Source organism: Ictalurus furcatus, chromosome 28, assembly GCF_023375685.1.
Source record: "Ictalurus furcatus strain D&B chromosome 28, Billie_1.0, whole genome shotgun sequence".
In the NCBI taxonomy this organism is placed as follows: domain Eukaryota; kingdom Metazoa; phylum Chordata; class Actinopteri; order Siluriformes; family Ictaluridae; genus Ictalurus; species Ictalurus furcatus.
This window is the reverse complement of record NC_071282.1, coordinates 15049528-15068142: the sequence shown is the minus strand read 5'-3', so window position 1 is coordinate 15068142 and position 18615 is coordinate 15049528. Positions and strand designations below refer to the sequence as shown.

General features: G+C 38.8%; 1 protein-coding gene across 6 annotated transcripts in view; it reads left to right on the top strand.

Moving 5' to 3' along the window:
* The window catches only part of LOC128603781 (mediator of RNA polymerase II transcription subunit 13-like), a 104955-nt gene that overhangs the window by 73355 nt on the left and 12985 nt on the right, over positions 1-18615 (top strand). For 3 of the 6 annotated variants that reach the window (XM_053618463.1, XM_053618462.1, XM_053618459.1), the window contains exons 5-14: positions 7471-7622; positions 8515-8706; positions 9683-9847; positions 12501-12648; positions 13756-13860; positions 14783-15442; positions 15539-15746; positions 16690-16768; positions 16847-16971; positions 17433-17535. In XM_053618463.1, coding sequence (XP_053474438.1) covers positions 7471-7622; positions 8515-8706; positions 9683-9847; positions 12501-12648; positions 13756-13860; positions 14783-15442; positions 15539-15746; positions 16690-16768; positions 16847-16971; positions 17433-17535 — 1937 coding nt within the window. The remainder of the gene's footprint in view (positions 1-7470; positions 7623-8514; positions 8707-9682; positions 9848-12500; positions 12649-13755; positions 13861-14782; positions 15443-15538; positions 15747-16689; positions 16769-16846; positions 16972-17432; positions 17536-18615) is intronic. The other 3 variants (XM_053618464.1, XM_053618460.1, XM_053618461.1) reach the window with 2 other exon arrangements.

The window sequence follows — 18615 nt, the reverse complement described above, 5'->3', positions numbered from 1 at the left end:
ATATCGTCACAATACTTGAAGACATTTCTAAAATACACAGTATTTAGGTTTCATGATATCAGATATTTTTCTTTTCAAATGCTACACGTTCATTAATCCTTTTACTGAATGTCTATAAAAATAAATGATTTAAAAGTGAAATAAAAATACTCATCACATTTGAACAAATTACAGTTTTAAAGATTACAACTAGAGATGCATTTCGACGTATGCAAATCTTTCACGCTATGGGCCATCGGCTGATGGTTTAAAAACATCCGATGATCAGGGCCGATTATATCCTGTCAATCAAAAGAGGGCGGGAAAACACATCGATTTCGTGCTGTGTGTAAAGATGATGTCTCTGGTATGGAATGACGACAAAACTGCAGTCTGTAATCTCTGTAATCTCTGCACTGATCAAATTTTACACCGGAAGTGAGCAGCAGTGAAGCGGGAGCTTCTGTGTCGAGTCTAGTTTTTTTTTTGCTGTGCTGCTCGAACTGAATTAAAGCACCAGTACACTGATGAAAGATTTAAATGAAGACGAGTTGACAAAAAAGTATATATTGCACAGAAAAATTATATTTGTAGAGTAGTGTATTTCATATCCAGTTAAAGTTAACATATTAAAAAAAAGTTGATATTATATATTACCAGTTTGATGTTCAGTGATGAAGTAGAAATGCTTGTGTTTGTGGTGAGTGAGTGTGAGACTAACAGGAGGTTTTTTTTTTTATAATTCAGTCAATGTTGATATGAATTAATAACATTCAATAAGATAAGAAATCTTACTTTAATCTTCAGGATTGAGATCATGTGTTCATGTTAATTAGAGTAATGTGTTTTCTGTTTATGAGATCAGTTACTGTGGAACAACTCGTTGAAATGGAGAGAATACAGTTTTTATTTGCATTTCTTTCAGAATTGTGGAATTAATTATTATTCATTTAAAAGAAGGCAGAAGTATCGGTATCGGCCGATATCACTCTGAATAATCGGTTATCGGTATCGACTGAGAAATACAATATCTCTAATTACAACAGTTAAAAAAATGAAATCGGCTGCTTTTAGATGTCATAAGATCAATATATAAACAAATATTATTAGTTCTCTACATGAAAAACTTTATCAAAAGATATTATCGTACCCATGATATATAAAAAAAAAACTATTATGACATAACACTATATATAAATATTATATCATCATATTTGCCAGCCATAAAAAGTATAAAAATGAGCTTAAAAATGATCTGAAAACGCTGACAATTAAAATCAAAGCGGATACTCATCCATGACTGGGAGTCGAAGAGAGCAAAAAGATGCAGTTGGCTAGCTTTACGTGTCTCAGATGAAGCACATGTTGCTCGCTGTTGTATGATGGGGATGTTGTATGAAGTGGGAATTGGCCAAGTTAAATTATAGAGAAAATGGGGGGAAAACAATGTAGAAACAATTTTACAGTACACTCCTGGGCAAACTCGAAATGGCAAAATATTACGCTTTTAATGGTCTTAATAAGGAATCATTGGTCAGATTCAATTAGGAAGAATTGAACAAATAGATCAAGTAACTTAGTATGGGATCGTTTAAGGCTTGTGGGTAAACTTGCGGACAGCTTTTGATTTGAATTGAATTGTATTTATTTATTTATTTTTAACTTTATTTTAATTTCGTATACCCGGACATGTTTTAGTTTGAATTTTACATCAATTGTTTAAATCTATTCTCATGATTTTACCTTCGTGTACAAGAAGACCATATAAGTGAACAGTGCACTGCCGCAAAAGTCTCAGGAGTGCTGCTTTTTTCTTTTTTTTTTTAATTCCTTCTAATTTTCTGACCAATGATTTGTTTTTAAGACCATTTAAAGCTTTATATTTTGTCATTTTGTGCTTGGCCCATTTTTATTTTTTTTTGCCCAGGAGTGTACATGAAGTATCTAGTAATGAATAATTAATAAACATGTGTGTGGTAATGCAAGTAATTCTGTTACAAGACCATGGATAGTTTAATGTCCAACTTATTTTCATAACTAACTTGTTAGTATTAGGGGTTTTTGTTCGCTATTAGTAACCTCTGTTGCATATTTACTTTGACTGCAAAAAAGAATCATTCTTTTATTTTAGCCATCGTTGTTTGGCCGATTTGAGGTAGGTGGGACTATCATGGACTGATTAGAATTAGGCTACATCTACATCTACATTAATGCGGATAAATGTGAAAACTTATCTTTTTCTCTACACCGAGACTGTGTTTTTGTCCGACCGAGCTTTTTGAAAACGCTTTCCCAAGTGGAGAAATTTGAAAATGCCGTTTTCACACTGTAATGTGGAATGAGAAAACAGAGCTATTCAAGAACGATGATGTATTTTTAGTCACGTGGTCCATTCAACTCAAACCAAACAAGACAGTGGACGATGTTGTACTGCAGTGGTTGTGCCTGCTATCCAGATTGATAGCTCTGTTAAACATTAGTGTCACATTGTACAACCTTCCGATTGCATTTTTAAATAAAACGCCTGACGGAAACGACGCAAGCCGGATCTTCTTAGGTTTGTTTGTTTTTTTTTACGCATGTGCAGTATAGGGATGTAAGCATTTTCGGTGTGGATGAGCATGTTTTGGAAAATGTTTGAAAACGCTAGTGCTAGATCGTTTCCAAATGAAACTGCAGTTTTCAGATCTATCCGGATTGACGTGGACGTAGCCTTAGCCATCTGCCATGAATACATACGTACATGTTTATCGATTTTGCGATAAGAAACAGGTCTCCAGTCTAGAAAAAGTTTGTTTATCCCAAAACAGCTGTAAACACCTGCAACTAGATCTTCAAACAATTAAACGTCTGATCTGGACAATTTCAAGATGCCAATAAGATGGCGTAGTCTTCATTATGGATGATGATTTCGAGTTGTGGAATTTCGTCTGTAGCGCTACACCCATGAGTTCAGGCAGGAGACACGAGACAGACTCATAAAGATTATTACAGCTTTGGACAGCTCGCTGCCTTGAACGCTCCTTTTCTCTTTAATGCTATAAAGTATAAAAGCACACAGTAGATAAGATTATGTTTCGGACACATTAGATGGCGAGTAATAGACTACGCCTTGGATATGATCCCTGCTGCTGTTTAGTCCCAGTAGGCGGCTTAGTTCGCTTCAAGTTGAAGTGTATTGATTAGTGTCAGAATTTGGAAACAAGTTCTCATACACAGGATAGCCTGTGAGTTTAGATGATGCTTCGCTCAAATCCAACACATTTAACCGATTAATCAGCTGTCCGTTTAATGAATGAAAAGCTCACATAGTATTACGTCATCCTGTAGGTGTGCATCGTCCGTCATTAATTTTAGTTCTGACGAGAAACATCAGTAGCCAAAACGTACACCCAACAGCCCACCTTATGATTTATATACACCACTTTTGTTGAAAATGTTTTGAAGTTTGATTGATATGTTATATGCTGGGCTTCATATTATCTTCATTGGTAAATTAGCAAAGCAAGCTAACTGTACTAGCTATGCATACTCACCAGAAGCACCAATAATTTCTTCATAATGTCTCTATACACATTTAATGGTATGATAAGTTGACATCGTTGTTATGAGTTCTTCCATTTTTGCACATCAAACAGCAAATGGGAACTAATTGCAGGTCGGATTTATAGTTGCGAGTGGGATGATAAAACGCCTGACTACATGCTTTTTTCTTGCTTCCTAGTGTGATTGTATGGTCGCACTCAGTCATAAACAACGAGGCCAAAACATGACACCAGACAAATGTACGTAAGCTATACATGACATGGAACACACACACGGTAAATGGTAAATTGTACATGGTATAGTCATTTCCTGGCATCTCTAGCTGTGCTGTTTCTGATGGATTCTAGTGTATTCTAGTATTAATTGTGCCCAGTGCGAGTCTATTGATTCACGATGGGATTTGTGTACTAGGCATGTAGTCATAATGTACACAGTGCTTTTTACCTGCTTCTGAACATGCTGTAATTTTTTCAAACAAGAACTGGTCCAAACTGGAAATTCACCGTGATTAAAAAAATATTGAGCCAGAAATGGAACTTTCTGTACCGGAACAGGAAATTTGGTTACCAGGGCATGGTGGGTTGCTCATGATGTACAGCTTGAAATGTACAGTAAATGCTTTATTCAGGTCAGGGTCACTGTGGTTAAAATATTTTATATATGTATTGGGAAATAGAACCAACAAAGCTCATTATAAAATATTGTGGGCAGATATGAACAAAAATAAACTGTTTACTGTTCAAAACTGCTAGAGTGGGGTGGGATTGGTCAAGTGTCTGTGGGAGAATGCAGTATTAGTCAAGAGTGTCTGCGGCAGCGGACGGGAGTGGTCAAGATTATCTGCGGGAACGGGTGAGATTAGTAGAGAATGCCTGCAGGAGCAGGTGGGATTGGTCAAGAGTGTCTGTGGGAGCGGGTGGGATTGATTATGATTGCCTGCAGGCTCAGACGGGATTGATCAAGAGTGTCGGAGCAGGCGGGAGTGGTCAAGATTGTCTGCGGGAACGGTGTCTGCGGGAACGGGCGGGAATGGTAGAGAATGCCTGCAGGAGCAGGTGGGATTGGTCAAGAGTGTCTGTGGGAGCGGGTGGGATTGATTATGATTGCCTGCAGGCTCAGACGGGATTGATCAAGCGTGTGGGAGCAGGCTGGAGTGGGCAAGAGTGCCTGTGGGAGTAGGTGGGATTGGTCAAGAGTATCTGCAGGAGCTAGTGGGATAGATTATGATTGCCTACAGGATCAGATGGGATTGGTCAAGAGTGTGGGAGTGGGCAGGAGTGGGCAAGAATGCCTGTGGGAGCAGGTGGGATTGGTTAAGATTGCCTATGGGAGCGGGTGGGATTAGGCTAGCGGTCCTGTGGGAGCAGGCAGGTTTGGTCAAAAGTGTCTGCGGGAGTGGGCGGAAATGGTCAAGAGTGCCTGCAGGAACAGACGGGATTGGTTAAGAGTGTGGGAGCGGGCGGTAGTGGGCAGGAGTGCCTGTGGGAGTGGTTAGGATTGGTCCGAATTCCCTTGGGAGTGGGTGGGAGAGGGGTTAAAAAAACAGCGCCAACACCTGGAGATGACAGGTATGGGTGATGCTCTTACCCCTATAAATCTGATTATTTTCCAATAACAGCAAAGTGCATGACTTTGACTTTTATACCACATCAATTCACCATCATGGCTTTAATCTGTTTATAGTTACATTTAATGTTGGGGCAGGTCTGTGAAACAAGTTCCTTTTATCACTTTTATCACCGCCATAAACAGTCCTTTCCTCACCAGTCTCTCGTTTCCTTTCTCTTGGACTTAATAAGATGAAAAACAGAAGCTTGTCATGTTACCAAAAAATACAGAAAGCCCTTTCTCCTGAAGGCTTTCACTATTGCCAGGGCTGTGCAGTAATAAAAAAATATCCATTAACTTCTGACCATTCAGATCCAAGAATTCAACACTTCTTACGGTATACATCTTCACATCACTTATATGCGAGCGATTCCTAGTTTTGCTCAAGTGAAAAATGTTCACTTGAAATTGTGTATACATCTTACCATCACAGTCTTATACTGTAAAACACACTAAACAACACACGTGGCACACGTACTTGTGCATGTGATGGTATCAGATGTGGAGAGAGCACTGTTATTGTCACTCTCACTGATGTCTAATATTCTTTTCATAAAATCTAGGCTTATAGCAATGCTCTCATGGGGGGCATGCATACATGTAGATAATTGACAGACCTGCAATAATTAGAGCTCCTTCACTTTTATTACGGCATGATGTGACAAAATGTTCCTATACTGTTTTTTTTCTTTTCTTTTTCGTTAACAAGTCCTCATTTACTTGTCATCATCATTTCCCCATGAAGGGAATCTCAGCCTCCTTATCAGCATTTTAGTTGATCAGACACGAGGGATTGATACAAGATAACAGTAGATTGTAAGAGAAGTGTCGTAATCCCATTCAAATATAGCGGAAATGTCAAGTAAAGCTGTTAAAAGTGTTTGTGATCAAATCTAGCCAATTCCCATTTGCTTGCTTGGCCTACGCTAACAGACTACAGTGACAAACCTCAGCTTGAGCGCACATACTTCTGCATAACAGGCTAAAATGTACTCATGGTTGGGTATAGCTTGGCTGGTCATCAGGGGAAATAGTAGGAAGAACATCCCTTCCATCCAGAAAGGACGACATTTATACACTCCTGTACTCAATGGAGTTACAAGTAGGTGTGTCCGTGTTACAGTATATGTGTGCGACGCGCTATGAGGACACGTATCTAGTTTTATTACTTCTCACGTAGCATATATACAGCGAAAGCTTGATCATGTAGTGGCAGAATCTAGTCTACTAGATGGAGAAGCTTGCATTCCAACATTGCAACCCAAACAGCATTGATCACTGGTTCCGAACTGACCTACAGGTTTTGCTGCGCTTCTAAATTTGAGCTTTTTCTTGAGAGGTATGCAGTGCACATATTACAGGAGAGATCATATGATATAAATGTGAGTTTTATGAGGCGGTTTTTAAAAACCTTCAAACCTTGTTATTATTACTATTAGTATGATTATTCCTATTGTTAATGTGACTACTTGTAGCATTGTTAGCCAAATCAGATTGCTAGCTGGAGTAACATTAGCAGATGGCTTTATATAAGCACTTCATATTTTGAAGGTGTTTTTTTGCGTGATGTTACTCATTAATAACATGCTACAAGCGGGATAGCGTTCGTCGTATTGACGGCGTTCTATCATAGTGTAATTCAGAAGTCGGCAGGTTGTCTTGTAAACCACAATATTGAACTCAATCGAATTAAACGGGCTGATCGGCGTCAGAGCAGGTTATGGAAGATTGGCAGGATAACAGAACAGAGATTAGAAATGAGCAATTGATGCAGTGCATATTATGATATATTAACCATGACACATTTCTGCAACGTGGACCATTTTGATCCTAGTTACGGGCATATGCGTTCTGCGTGTTAGCTTTGTCTCATGCTCTAACAGGAGATTTTCCCACTGGCACTCGGCGTATCCATAAATAGATCCTCATATGGTTCTAGCACAGAGCTGGACTGGCTGTACATGGAAAAAAGAAGGATGAGGGTAGTATTTCTTTTTATTGTTCAAACCAGGCTCAGCATAAATATAAATTTAAATGTGAATATAGGAGGAACACTTATACAAACAGTACGCGCGTGTGTGTGAGAGAAGGAGAAAGAGGGAGAGCGAGAGAGAGAGCGGGTGTGTGCTGAATCAGCCAGCTGTTATGTTATGTCTCCAGTGTTCTGTTGTTCTTGGTGAGCTTGAAAAATGCTTATGTGCCACACAGATTACTTCAGTTGACTTTGTGCTTATCGCCCTCTTCTGGACATGAGCATATTAGTACGTGAAATGACACCCTCTTGTGTGTGTGTGTTTTTTTTTCTCTCTCTCTCTCTCTCTCTCTGTGTCTCTCCAGCAGCAGTGAGCACCTCTCGTGCTCCTTCTCCTTCTTCCTGCATGGTGAGAGTAATGTGTGCACCAGCGTGGAGATCTCACAGCACCAGCCTGTCTACCACATCACTGAGGAGCACGTGCGCCTGGCCCAGACCTCCAGCAGTCCCATACAGGGTGAGTCGTACTCGAGTTACGCTTTTCTGTCTCTCTTAAACGACATACACAACTTAAGAGCCATGGTGTGTAGTATATGTTGTTCACAGGCCACTATACCTTTCAGACTTGAAAATATTGATTTAATATTTGATATTATGGGCTGTATTCAGAGTTGAGTTACTGAGGATTTAATACAGAAATTGCACATGCCAATATTCAGACCTCAGACATAACTACAGACATAAGTAGCTAAGAGAGAGCTATGCACATGGAGTTGAGATCGAGTAGAACAGCGGTGTGTCTTAGTGACGCATGATTCTGACCTTGAAGCACATTTTTCTTGCATCATATCAAGCAGTATTAAGTCCAACATCACTGTCTGCCAGTTTACCGTAACCACAATATGTCACGCTGAAAAAAAACTATGGAATGTTAAATACATAAGTATGACATTATTCATTCATTAATTAATAATATTGTCCCTTTAAAGTTCACAAAAAGGTGTGTTGAAGACGTCACGTGTTAATAGGAGAAATTTCTTATCTTAAGGACTGATTTTCCTATATTAGAAACCATAACAAACACTTAAAGAGAGCTGTAAGAGTAGAAGATGAGTGCTTGGTCAGCTTATCCTTTAAACTGAGGTTACAAGAGAGCACTTAAATTAACCAGAACAATGGTGTTATTTTATTAATTCGCTGAAAACATCAAAACAGCCTGGTAAAATAGTCTGTCCTGTGCACACGTTACGCTTTAATTGTGCGTACTATTAACAATACTGTTATCAAAACTTCCTCTGCATGTCACATACAAGACTTGCTGTTGTATCTAAATCAGCAAACACATTGTAATCATGAACAAACGGTCCTAGCATTTTAATGTGTTCATTTATCATGTCTCTGTCTCGCAGTGATCCTGAGTCCGTACGGACTGGGCGGCACTCTGACGGGCCAGGTGTTTAAGATGAGCGATCCGGCAGTACGGAAGCTGATAGAAGAGTGGAGCTATTTCTACCCCATGGTGCTGAAACACAGCAGGGGCGAGCAAGACAGCAACCTCAGCTACGACCCCCACAGCCATGTCGCTCTGGAGGTCATTGTGGGTGAGTGGATCAAGCTAGACAAATTATATGCTGTCTAATGGATTAGAAGGAAGTGCTTAAAGATACAGAGAGACTGAAGACTGATGGTAGAGTTATCACCCTGTACTGAGAGTTCTAGCTGTATAACTATTGGTACCGTCTCAACTTTGGTACCAATGGGGGTGGTGCTAGCAGTATTGTTCTTTGCTGATTGGTTATGCATGTCACTCTATTTAATATAAATCCAACTCTACTGTGGTAATAATTGTGTATGAAGTATCCAGAATCAATAAATATATATATTTATAAAATTTAAATATGTTGATTTTACTAAAGGTTTCATTTTGACCAAATTTAATGAAATTTAATACCTGCCCTTCAGTCGTATTAATTTCAAATCTCCATCCCTTAACCGACCTTCTTGCTGCAGAAAATCACAATATCACAATATATCACAATATATATATATATATATATATATATATATATATATATATATATATATATATATATATATAGACAGCACCCTGTATTTTGCACTTTTCTGTAGGTATGTCCCAAACGACATTCATTCAACTCGCAAAATGGCCAAGACATGCTATTTTTCTCATGTGAAAGAAGCAGTCTTCTGTAAAGCTTTTTACTAAATGAGCTTGCGCTGTTATTTTTGTGTGTTTTCAGGTTCTTATGCAAACCTGTAATAAATCAGAGTTCGAGTGTTCTTGAGTTGTTCATTCTAAGCAAGCAGCTGTTCTTGTACAGTATTTATCATAGGACAGGTTTTTAATCTTGTGTGGGCGCAGCTTCATTTGACCTCGTGAGAGATAAGGAGCGATGTCTTCTGTTTCAGTTGCCTTCTACTTAAACTAATATTAGGACATTACATTGACAACATTGACAGAGGCTGCTGTGTTGCTCTACATCACATCTGATTTGAAGATTTGAATGTCTTAGATCAGTTTGTTCAAACAACTCTTTCTGTTTGCTTGTGCTGTAGGTGGTGTGAGGATGATCTACCCAGCAGCCTTCGTGCTCATTGCCCAAGCTGATCTGCCTGTGGAACAGCCTCCTCCTGCCCAGGGAGCTCAAAGTGGCACTAGAGACTCATCAAACTGCGGCATTCCCCTCACCCCTCCCACGTCCCCAGAGCAGCCCTGCTCCGGTAACACACCCATCAATTTGAAATAAAAACTCAAGACAAATCACACGTGTTTTTATGTGTTAAATAGGAGTGGGCAGTATAATAAAAATATCTTATCACTGTACATTTAAATGTCTTACTATCATCAGACCGTTCTTATATACACAATATGTATCAGGATTTATAGATTTTCTAACAAACTACCAGCATAATGTATCGTATTTTAAAAACCCTATGAAAACTTGAATACTTTTATGTAGTTACCAAAAATTTAACAATGAAAAGAAAGTATGCAATTTTAATATCTAATCAGCTGTTTCCTAATAGAATGTATGATTTATTTGAAAAATTCTGCATTATTTGCATTATCTGTCAGTATATGTCAATATCGATATTATATCGCCTTATTCAGCAGCATATTGAACACTTGATTCTAATTGGACGAGATTTTCTACAACTAAATGGAGTTTGATTAAAGTGTACAGTTAGGAGACATTTATTTAACATTTGTGGACAGAGTCTCCAGTCTCAGGAATTTATAACGGTTAGATATAAAGCTGTAACTTTAAGTTTACAGGACGGCTTTCACAAAGACTTCGGGACAGTTAACTTCAAGAGAGAAAAAAAAGAGAGAGGCTGGTGAGGGAATGAATGTTTATAGCTGCTAAATTATAATATTAGAACATAACAAGAGCTAACACGTATGTTCGACAATGTTAAACATAACTATAAATGGATATAAAGCACAGTGTCATTCTTTAATAATTTTTTTTTTTTTAAATACAAGTTAGCAAATGGATGTGGTATGTATGAGGAATAAAACACTTCAGCAACTAACGGAATTCAAATTGTGGCCAAAGAATTGAACAGAACTTTTCAAGAAACGAACAGAAATGTACAGTGAGAAAGAAGAAAAACACTCTAAAACTGAAAAAAGTGAACTCAAAAAAATTGAACATGGTCTTCAAATACAAAACATTGTTTGTAAACAGTTTTCTAAGCTTCCTTTTCGCTAACCCTGGTTTATGAATGCGCTGCCAGAGTTTTCCATGCCGTCATGGCGTTCTCTCACGTGTGGGCGGGCTTAACAGCGATTTACTCCCATTGGCTAGTGAGATTTGGATCAACAGCTCGAGTGTCCGGCTAAGGAGGAGGAGGGGGATGACGTTGATGATGATGACGATGACGATGACTCCCCGTGCCGCTCCTGAGAGCTCTTCACGAAAAAACAGTCGTATGAGACTACCCAAACCTCAAATATTAATTATGAACGAATATACTGAATATGTAAGTAAGTCATTTCCACTACAGAGTACAAACACTATAACTATATAGAGAACCGCATCCAGAACGCTCTCCAAAATTCGTGCCACTGCAGTCTTTGCTTCCAGGTCAGAGAGCCGTCGATCCGAATCTCACTAGCCAATGAGAGTAAAGCGCTGTTAAGCCCCGCCCACATGTACGATTTGTACCAGAATTGTCGAGCGTGAATGAAAAACAAAGAATGCTGTCCATGTTTTTGCCACCGAGTTCACCGTTTTCAGTTTCAGAGTGTTTTTCTTCTTTCTCATTGTATAGTTTTGTTTGTTTCTTGAAAAGTTACGTTCAATACTTTTGGCACAAATTTAATTCCTTAGCAGCTGCCCATCCTGGGTTTTTTTAAACAGATTGCCCAGCTCTAGTGTTAACATTCTGTAAGATCTGAATAGGTGTGGTCTTGGTTTTAATAATAATAATAATAATAATAATAAGCATTATTTTTATATAGCGCCTTTAAAGCAGCTTCTCAAGGCACTTTACACAATAAGAAAGTTCCAAGAAAATAAAAAAAATACACAGATAAAAACACAAAACGTAAAAAAAAAACAGAAAACAGACTTGAATACAAAATGGTTAAAAGCACGAAGAAAAAGCTAACCTAAAAAGATGAGATTTTAGGTTGGATTTTAGGTCTCTAATATGAACAGGGAGTGCATTCCAGAGTCTAGGAGCACAGGACGAGAAAGCCCTGTCCCCTACAGATCGCACCCGTGTCCGGTTTTAACGAAGGACTCATAACACTGAGCTAGTAAACATGCTTGAGCTTTCCTGTTCAGATGGACTAATCATTAGGTGGGCTGAAGACACCGATCAGCTCTTTGCATTCCCCCATAGCTTCGCACTAAACGAGTGCATTTCCTCTTGTCCCAGCCTCATTACCTTTCACCTCTGCAGTCTGAATGTAATCATGCTTATTGTGCATTTCCTGTTAAGGGCTCCAATAACGACCCACTGGCCCACATTATTACCTACTAGAAGCCATTATTAACCCTACAGTCTCCAGTGCGTGTGATAGTAGATACTGTACATACACAATGATTTCCATTATTTGTAATCCTCTGTAATGCTAATTATTTGATAATCATCTCGTTCCAGCCTTAAAGGGATGAAGTGTGATCATGCTTAAACTTTGTAAGCTAGAGAATCTCAATTATTGTCGTTTGTCGCATTAGTATGTTTAGCGCTTAAGGGTCAACGAATGAAACTGATACGATTAAGATACTGTTGCAGATACCGTTGTTGAATTGATTTACTCTAGCGGGAGGAGCTAGAGCAAACATCCGTCAAGCCTCAAGCCAAATAGATTGTGAATGTCGAGTCAGATGTGATGTTATGCGTTTGTGTACGTTTCTAGGTGACAGCGGCTTTCAGACCGCAGTCTCGAGCGTGAGCAGTCAAGAGAGCGGAGCCACTCACAGCCCGAAGCATTCAGAGAAAAAGCTGAGTAATCAGATGGTCCATCAAGCATGGAAGGAATGCTACATGAACCAATTACAGCGCAAGTATGTCTACTCAAGCATGTCGGCTTTTTATTCTTTCTCACCTCAGCCACATCAAAGTAACCCTAAAAGTCGATTATAGAAATAGAAATATACTGCAAATATATCGTCACATTTATGTAGGCTTTCCTATAATGAGACTACAGTAAGCCAAGTAAGTTTATTAAACTTATTTCTAGAACCTATTTTCTTCTTCTTCTATAAATAGGTTTAATAATTTTAGATTTGGCTTATCACAGTTTTATAATAGCTAAATTGGGCTATAATCAGAATGATTTTACTTGACAGTTGTTGTTTTTTTTTTTTGCAGTGTACGTAGGATGTAAGCTTTAGGAGGCGATATCACAGTTTTTGACATGCAAATTTGAAATCAGATTCAATTGAATTGATTTACTTTTATTTGTAAATGAAAGTCATCCACATGAGATCAAATCTGTCATCTGAAGTGGCTTCGAGTGCTTTGAGTTTTTGTTTACAAACAGACATTCTCTAGTTTCAGTAAAATTACTGATTACATAGATGTACTATGTATGTATTATGTGTGTGTGTGTGTGTGTGTATATATATATATATATATATATATATATATATATATATATATATATATATAGGCACACTTTGGGGCGCATGTGGTAACAGAACACAAATTTTAACATCGAATAAGATTTATTTTGTGCCGAAGAAAATCAACATGTACATTTTCAGCAGTATTTGACTATTTATACGGCTCACTGGTTAGCCCACAGTCTATAGAGGACTTCTACTGGTATTGTAAGACAGGAAATGGACACAGGTATTCAGCCGAAGTCTGGGCAGTCTTAGGGTTATGGAGCCGTATCATATTGTCTAGCATTATAAAATCAGTGTAAGATTTTAAGCCTAACACAAGGTATAAAATATGACCGGATTACAGAAATCCCTGCTTACTGGTTAGCAAACAAGGCAAATTTCAAGTACACGCTGACAGCGGTAAAGGCTGAAAGGATGTGTTTCATTTACTGTTTGTACGTAATCTTTCACAAGTCTTGCTTTAATGATAGATTTATGTAATGCCCCATAAACATACACCACACCAGAGTGAAGAGTTTCTCTCTTCTTGCCTTGACACAGATGCAATCTGTCGAACGGCATGGTGCCAAAGAAGGAAGTAACAAGCGAGGTGGCAGTGTGGGACTTCACTGACCCGGGGGAGAGAGCCCCATGCAGCTGTAACAGGTGGGCCTTCTTCCTTACCTTCTCTGTGGTCTTTCATATCACGCTGTTAAATTTGGCTTGCCACCAGATTCAGATTCCCATGGTGATGAGTTTTATCTTGGATTGGCCACTCTAAATTGAAGTATAGAAGGTGGCCAAGTGACCGATTTATTTAAAAAAAAAATTTTTTTTAATCAAATACCGCAAAACATTCGTTTCAAAATCATCAGCACCTCTACAACGTAGATTTGGTGAATAGGAGCAACGAGCCTCCTTTTTCTTCTGTCTAACAAAGCTGAAGGCATTGGTAGAGGATCTTGGACATTCTTTAATGTAGAACATTTCTAATAGTTATAAAAAATAGTACTGCTTTAGATATAGATGATTAAATGATTAAAGCAAGGCATTTTGTGCACTATGGAACACTATTAAGGAGTCCAGAAGAAAAGCCTCTTCCACCAGCTGATCTGTGAGTGATCCTCTGAGTGAAGTGCACAACTGAGTGAAGTGCTCGTAATGGGGTATACTGTTTCAGGAGATCAGCAAGATACTTGATATATATTGTGTCCCACAACCATTTTTGTGTTGATTGGTGTAATTATCTTGTGTAAAAAGCTATGGCCAAGTTTTAACCTCCTGGCAGAGCCAACCAGGTCTGGAGCTATAATATTCTTCCGCATAATTATTAATGTTATTAGTCTTCACAAGAGCGCTGGACAACTGACTACGAAACAGTCTCAAAACATCATGGCCGTTTTGTGGGTTGCCATCAGGAAATCTTTTGTGCAACCCTTCCAATAAGGCCATCGTTTTTTTGCAAGTCTATTAATAAAGAGATGAGTTGCTCTATAGATTTTATACAGTATGTCTCCATTGCATATCGGTGAAGATTTGTACACCATGACGACTGTTTGGCTTACTTCTTTTTTTTTCCCTCTTGAAGGATGAGGCAGCAGTCGAAGCAGCAGCAGCAAACAAACGGCTTCTCTGCCAATTCCCAGCCCAGTACCAATCCCTCTTCCTCTTCCAGCTCTTCTTCCTTATCCTCCTCTTTACCCCCACCTTCAACACCTAAAAGCAAGACTGCCGACAAAGCAGACAAGTCTGACAAGGTATCCAAACGGTCAGCCATAACCCCCTTCCACCACCGCCTCTCTGTAGACCAGCAGCCATGCCCGGAGCAGGACGCACCTCCCGGACCTCAACTGGTACTCGCGGCCTTGGACACTTCTCTGGATACCTTGCCTGGCTGCAAGTACCCTAAGCCCATGTTCACTGGCAGGAAAGGGCCTGAGTCTCTCCTCCATTCTCCAGTATCACCACTACCACCTACACTAAGCCCACACCCTAGGGTGCAGGACCCCGAGGTTATGGAGGCGCCCATGGATGTTTCCCAATGCCTAGAGGGCACTTCTCTGCCTACAGCCCCGGAAATGAGTGACACTGCTCTGTATACAGCCTCTCTAGTACCCAGAGAAGCCAGTGGGGGCTGGTGGAAGAGTTACAGGACTCCCAGGGTAGACAAAGCTGAGTTGAAGCCACCAGAATTACCCTATGATATGGTGGAGATTAAAGCTGAGGGTGAAGGAACTGCCTTGAAGAGGTATGTATATATATATATATATACACAGACATGACTTAGTTCTTAGTGCTTACTTAGATCTACTGCAGGTATAAATGACCTTGTTTTTGTCGCCAGTTTTTTTGCACAGACGCACAAGAGGTTTAAGATCTCAGAAGAGCGGCTCCAGGAGCACATGAGCACTCTGGGATTCCTGCAGCAGCCGGGAGTCGAAGGGCTTGGGGAAGCTGGCGAAGATCCCTACGACTTCAAGGAAGGGGACATCGAGTACAGCTTCCCCACCACCAAAAGACTGAAGAGCCGAGATCCCAGTCGGAAATCAAAGGTCAGGGGGTGTGTTTGTGGCGTAAGACAAGGATTACGATGTAGACCTTTAGTTGAACAATAATAGAAACGTATATAGAAAAATAAATATGTACATGCAAAAAAGGTCCAAAAACGTTTTATTTAAGTGTGAGTCAGTGTTATATTTGGTGAGTAGCTATTGTGAGCAGAATTGTTTACATACTTTTGTTAAAAATTATGTCCACTAGGGGGCAGATCAGAGCTGAAACATCCGTGACTAGCATGTTTCCATCTCTAGCGCTAAAATGTTAAAAGATTTCATACTTATGATGTTATACCGAAAAGTCTTTACTTTGTATTAATTGAGAAGATCTTAACGTTTATTATGTAGAACAGACTTTAGGTAGATTTGAAGCTTACATTTATTATTGACGCCTATGATTATTTTATACAACTAGCAAGCATCAGCGTGTACCATTTTGAAATTATTTTGTAATTTTTAAAAAATTTGTACCACCTGCAACATGGTATTGTAAATATAGCAAATCACATTAATTCACAATCTTTGTAGGTGACATATTTAGTGACAAGAAATGAGATACATAAAACAATAATGAAAGCAAAATGAAATAAGAACCAATAATTTGGTCTTTTTTGAAGTACTCTTATCTCCTAAAACATTTTAGTACAGGCTTTACAGCATGGGGTTTTGCTGAATCTGGTCATATATAAAATTCTTAATTTTACTGTCATAAGTCACAATAACATGCAAAACACCAAAGATGACAAAGAAAAGCAGACAGGTTTTAATGTAGTATGGGAAAGGTTAAAACTATATACAGTATGTTGCACTTTATATATACACTGTACTATATTCTGTGCAATTTTTATGCCATACTAGACTTTTCTAATGTATTGACCCAGGTATGCATTTTTTATTCGTCAAAGTTTGGATAGCTTGAATGTGTGTGTATGTTTCTAAGGGAGAGGAGGTCAATGGCAACAGTGCAGTCCCTGAAGGGAAAGACGCCATGTCCATTTTCAGCTCCGCTCCCAAATTTGGTGAGTCTGCAGTCTGCGAATCATCCATGCATAATTCACGAGCTGCAGACACTCTCATTGAATGCTGTCTTGTTCCAGCAGAGGAATTGGCTCAAGACGAGTCTGGTGGAAAGGCCAACCCGCCTCTGACCAGGGAGAAAGATTTGATCGTGCTCATATCTGACTTGGAAAACATCTTTGGGGAGGAGGAAGATGATCTGGGGGTGAGTGACTGCTTAGTGCATCAATACTATAGGACCCTAAAATAAATAGGCACTAACAAAATCAGCTATTTATTAGCGTTAACTAAATCGAAGTAGTTTAGGAGCTTGACTGTGAAGTCATGTGATCATGAGGTCATGAGTTGATTATCATGGGAGCTGTAGTCGGAAACTTCGGGAGATGTTGACACTAGACACAGACGTAACAATTACTCATGACATGACAGTTTGGGTTGTTATGGTTACAGTTACATTCTACGCAGTTTAAATGAGGTATGATTTATGCTGTTATTTCTTTTTAATAACCCTCTTCAAGCTACTACTACATTTCACTGTAAGTGCTGTTTTGTAGCTTTGTTTTTGGAGTTGAAGTCTGATCAAATAAATATTTTACAATGCCCCATATGTGATTTATAGAAAGGCTGGAAGATTGTTAAACCTGTCCCAATTTATCTTCTTTTCAGACCACTTTTCCTAATCATCAGCAGCCATCCAAGACTGTGGTGCCAGGAGCTGAAGAGCGCCCCCTGGGGATTGATGGGAGAGTAGCAGTGCCATATCCCTCAAGTATGTCATGTTTGGAGATCTATTTTTTATTGGTGTTGTTGTACCGTATAGGCATGATACGATAAGACTAAAGCCACAATACATATTGACATATCCCAATACAGGATTGACTATGATAAAAGTTTTTCTTTTCATGAATGCATTTCTTTGCTTTGTGACATTTTATTGGATACCAGCTGCTGTGTGGAAAAAAAACAGGATTAGCCAATTGGGATGATGCATTTTTCCTGTTTCTGTTTGAAAGCTACTTGCCAGACAACTAAATCGTACGCTCAGAGCGATGAAGGCAAGAGCCGGTGAAGTAGACTGCTGGAGTTTACTGCAAAAGAAACGTAGAATAGGATTTATAATATAATATAAGGTGTAAACTTTCCCCTATTATTAACATCTTAATGTTTTTCAGTGGAATTATCATAAAGGTTATTAACGGCAACGTTATTAATATGGAAAGATTGTTTGACAGTAAATAGCCTTAAATGATTGTATAACACATTCGTGTCATCGCCACTCCGACTTCTGCCGGACATCCCATGTCACGCTGACCAGTTTAATTGTAGGGATCAGGAAAACATTTATTATTTTATTTTATTTTATTTTGTATATCACATGATTGTTTTATTTTGCATATTTGATCATTTTTGTATATCTCATCCCACCGAAATTTATTTCTGGTTATGCCACTGCCAACGCACGGCATGCTTCTGAATAGTTTTCAGAAGTGAGTGTAAGTTCCATCAAGCGCAGCACACAGGTGTTGATTTTACACCACGTTTCAGACCTCAGTCAAGCCAGCTGAGGTTGAAACCAGAGTGCACATATATATGGTAGTTTACGGTAACTACCTTCGAATGTATATATATATATATATATATACGTACATAGATATCAAATCTATAATATTTATCGATGAAAACCTGAATTTGGAAACGACACAATAACTCCTTTAACCACTATTTTAGGAATTAGGTCTAAATTTCTGAAAAGCCCATATAGAAATATTCTAACAGTATAAGGAGTGGACATGTGCAGACTTGTGAAGAGTTCTTTTTCTTTTTCTTGACTTATATTCTCTCACGCTCT